Raw genomic sequence first — 2018 nt, 5'->3', positions numbered from 1 at the left:
CTCTTCCGAGTCATCCGCCTGGCCCGGATCGGCCGCATCCTCAGGCTGATCCGCGGGGCCAAGGGCATCCGCACGCTGCTCTTCGCGCTCATGATGTCCCTGCCCGCCCTCTTCAACATTGGGCTGCTGCTCTTCCTGGTCATGTTCATCTACTCCATCTTCGGCATGGCCAACTTCGCCTACGTCAAGTGGGAGGCTGGCATTGATGACATGTTCAACTTCCAGACCTTCGCCAACAGCATGCTGTGCCTCTTCCAGATCACCACGTCGGCAGGCTGGGACGGGCTCCTCAGCCCCATCCTCAACACGGGGCCTCCCTACTGCGACCCCAACCTGCCCAACGGCAACGGCACCAGAGGGGACTGCGGGAGCCCCATCGTGGGCATCCTCTTCTTCACCACCTACATCATCATCTCCTTCCTCATCGTGGTCAACATGTACATTGCAGTGATTCTGGAAAACTTCAATGTGGCCACGAAGGAGAGCACGGAGCCCCTGAGCGAGGATGACTTTGACATGTTCTACGAGACTTGGGAAAAGTTCGACCCGGAGGCCACCCAGTTCATTACCTTCTCTGCCCTCTCAGACTTTGCAGACACACTCTCTGGCCCCCTGCGCATCCCAAAACCCAATGGGAATATATTAATCCAGATGGACTTGCCCTTGGTCCCTGGAGATAAGATCCACTGTTTGGACATCCTGTTTACCTTCACCAAGAATGTTCTGGGAGAATCTGGGGAGTTGGATTCTCTGAAGGCAAATATGGAGGAGAAATTTATGGCAACTAATCTTTCAAAAGCATCCTATGAACCAATAGCAACCACCCTCCGGTGGAAGCAAGAAGACATTTCAGCCACTGTCATCCAAAAGGCCTATCGCAGCTACGTGCTGCACCGCTCCACGACGATCACCAGTGCCCCGCCTGTGCCCAGGGCTGAGGAGGAGGCTGTGTCACTCCCAGATGAAGGCTTTGTTGCATTCGTGGCAAATGAAAACTGTGTGCTCCCAGACAAATCTGAAACTGCCTCTGCCACATCTTTCCCACCATCCTACGACAGTGTCACTAGAGGCCTTAGTGATCAAGTCAACTTAAGCACATCTAGCTCGATACAAAACGAAGGGGAGGCTGCCAGTAAGGAAGCCACTGGGCCCTAGTGAGGACCCTCCAGCATGGGCATGTCCAGCTCTGATGTATCCTTCTGCTCTGTGACAACTTACCACCACCGCCTCACCAACGCATGCCACTGGTCACAATGTCAGAATGGGGCAGGGAATACAGTTGGTACCCACCTTTGGAGAAACCCTCACACACTAACAGGAGTCAGAAGCCAAGGGCATCTCCACTGTGATTTCCCTTTTAATTTTCAATATCAGATGATGGGTTCCCTTACTTTCCAGAAGATGTCCCTGGAACATTTTATTTTGATGGTGACCAGAGCTTATATTTACTAAGACAAACACCTCAGGACCAGAACTTCCAAAGATACAGGGCAAGGATGTTGCTAAAGGTCCAAGGTCATCCTCTGTGAAACACCACATAGAGATTGGCAGTGTTATTTAGGATTTTGCATGACTGCATGCTGAGAGCTGCCAGACAGCTGATCCAGCCCAGGGTAATACCTGTGATCTATGTCATGAAAGGCCTCTGAGATACCCATTAAAATTAATATTTTTAAAGGTATGTCAAAGCCAATGTTATATCCTAAAGCATCATTTTAAAAAATTATGTGACACTGACATGTCATAAATCACTTCTTCACTTTCAGGGTTCCTGATATTTTGCAGTTTGGGTTCAGGCTGGGTAGGCAGGAAGGAGCACTGTCCTGGGAGCCTGTTCTCATCCTAACTAACTCTCCCACTGCTTGCCTGGCTGACCTGGGCCAAACTCATTCCCCTCTGAACCACTTCCCCATGGTGGCAGCGGGCAGAATGGACAGTCTTTGCAGCCTTTGCATTTCATGTTGTAGAACTCAATGATGACCTGTCCTAATTTAGATGACGAAAATACTCTCCCCTGA

At 50.6% G+C, this 2018-nt stretch overlaps 1 protein-coding gene across 1 annotated transcript in view; it reads left to right on the top strand.

The window, feature by feature from the left end:
- The window catches only part of SCN10A (sodium voltage-gated channel alpha subunit 10), a 78235-nt gene extending 77080 nt beyond the window's left edge, over positions 1–1155 (top strand). Inside the window, exon 27 of the mRNA XM_007468152.1 lies at positions 1–1155. This exon is cut by the window's left edge and continues 53 nt beyond it. Coding sequence (XP_007468214.1) covers positions 1–1155 — 1155 coding nt within the window.
- Positions 1156–2018: the final 863 nt, after the last annotated feature.

Source organism: Lipotes vexillifer, unplaced genomic scaffold, assembly GCF_000442215.2.
Source record: "Lipotes vexillifer unplaced genomic scaffold, Lipotes_vexillifer_v1.1 scaffold1770, whole genome shotgun sequence".
NCBI lineage: Eukaryota > Metazoa > Chordata > Mammalia > Artiodactyla > Lipotidae > Lipotes > Lipotes vexillifer.
Note: the sequence above shows the minus strand (reverse complement) of the source record. Positions and strands in the feature narration are given on the sequence as shown.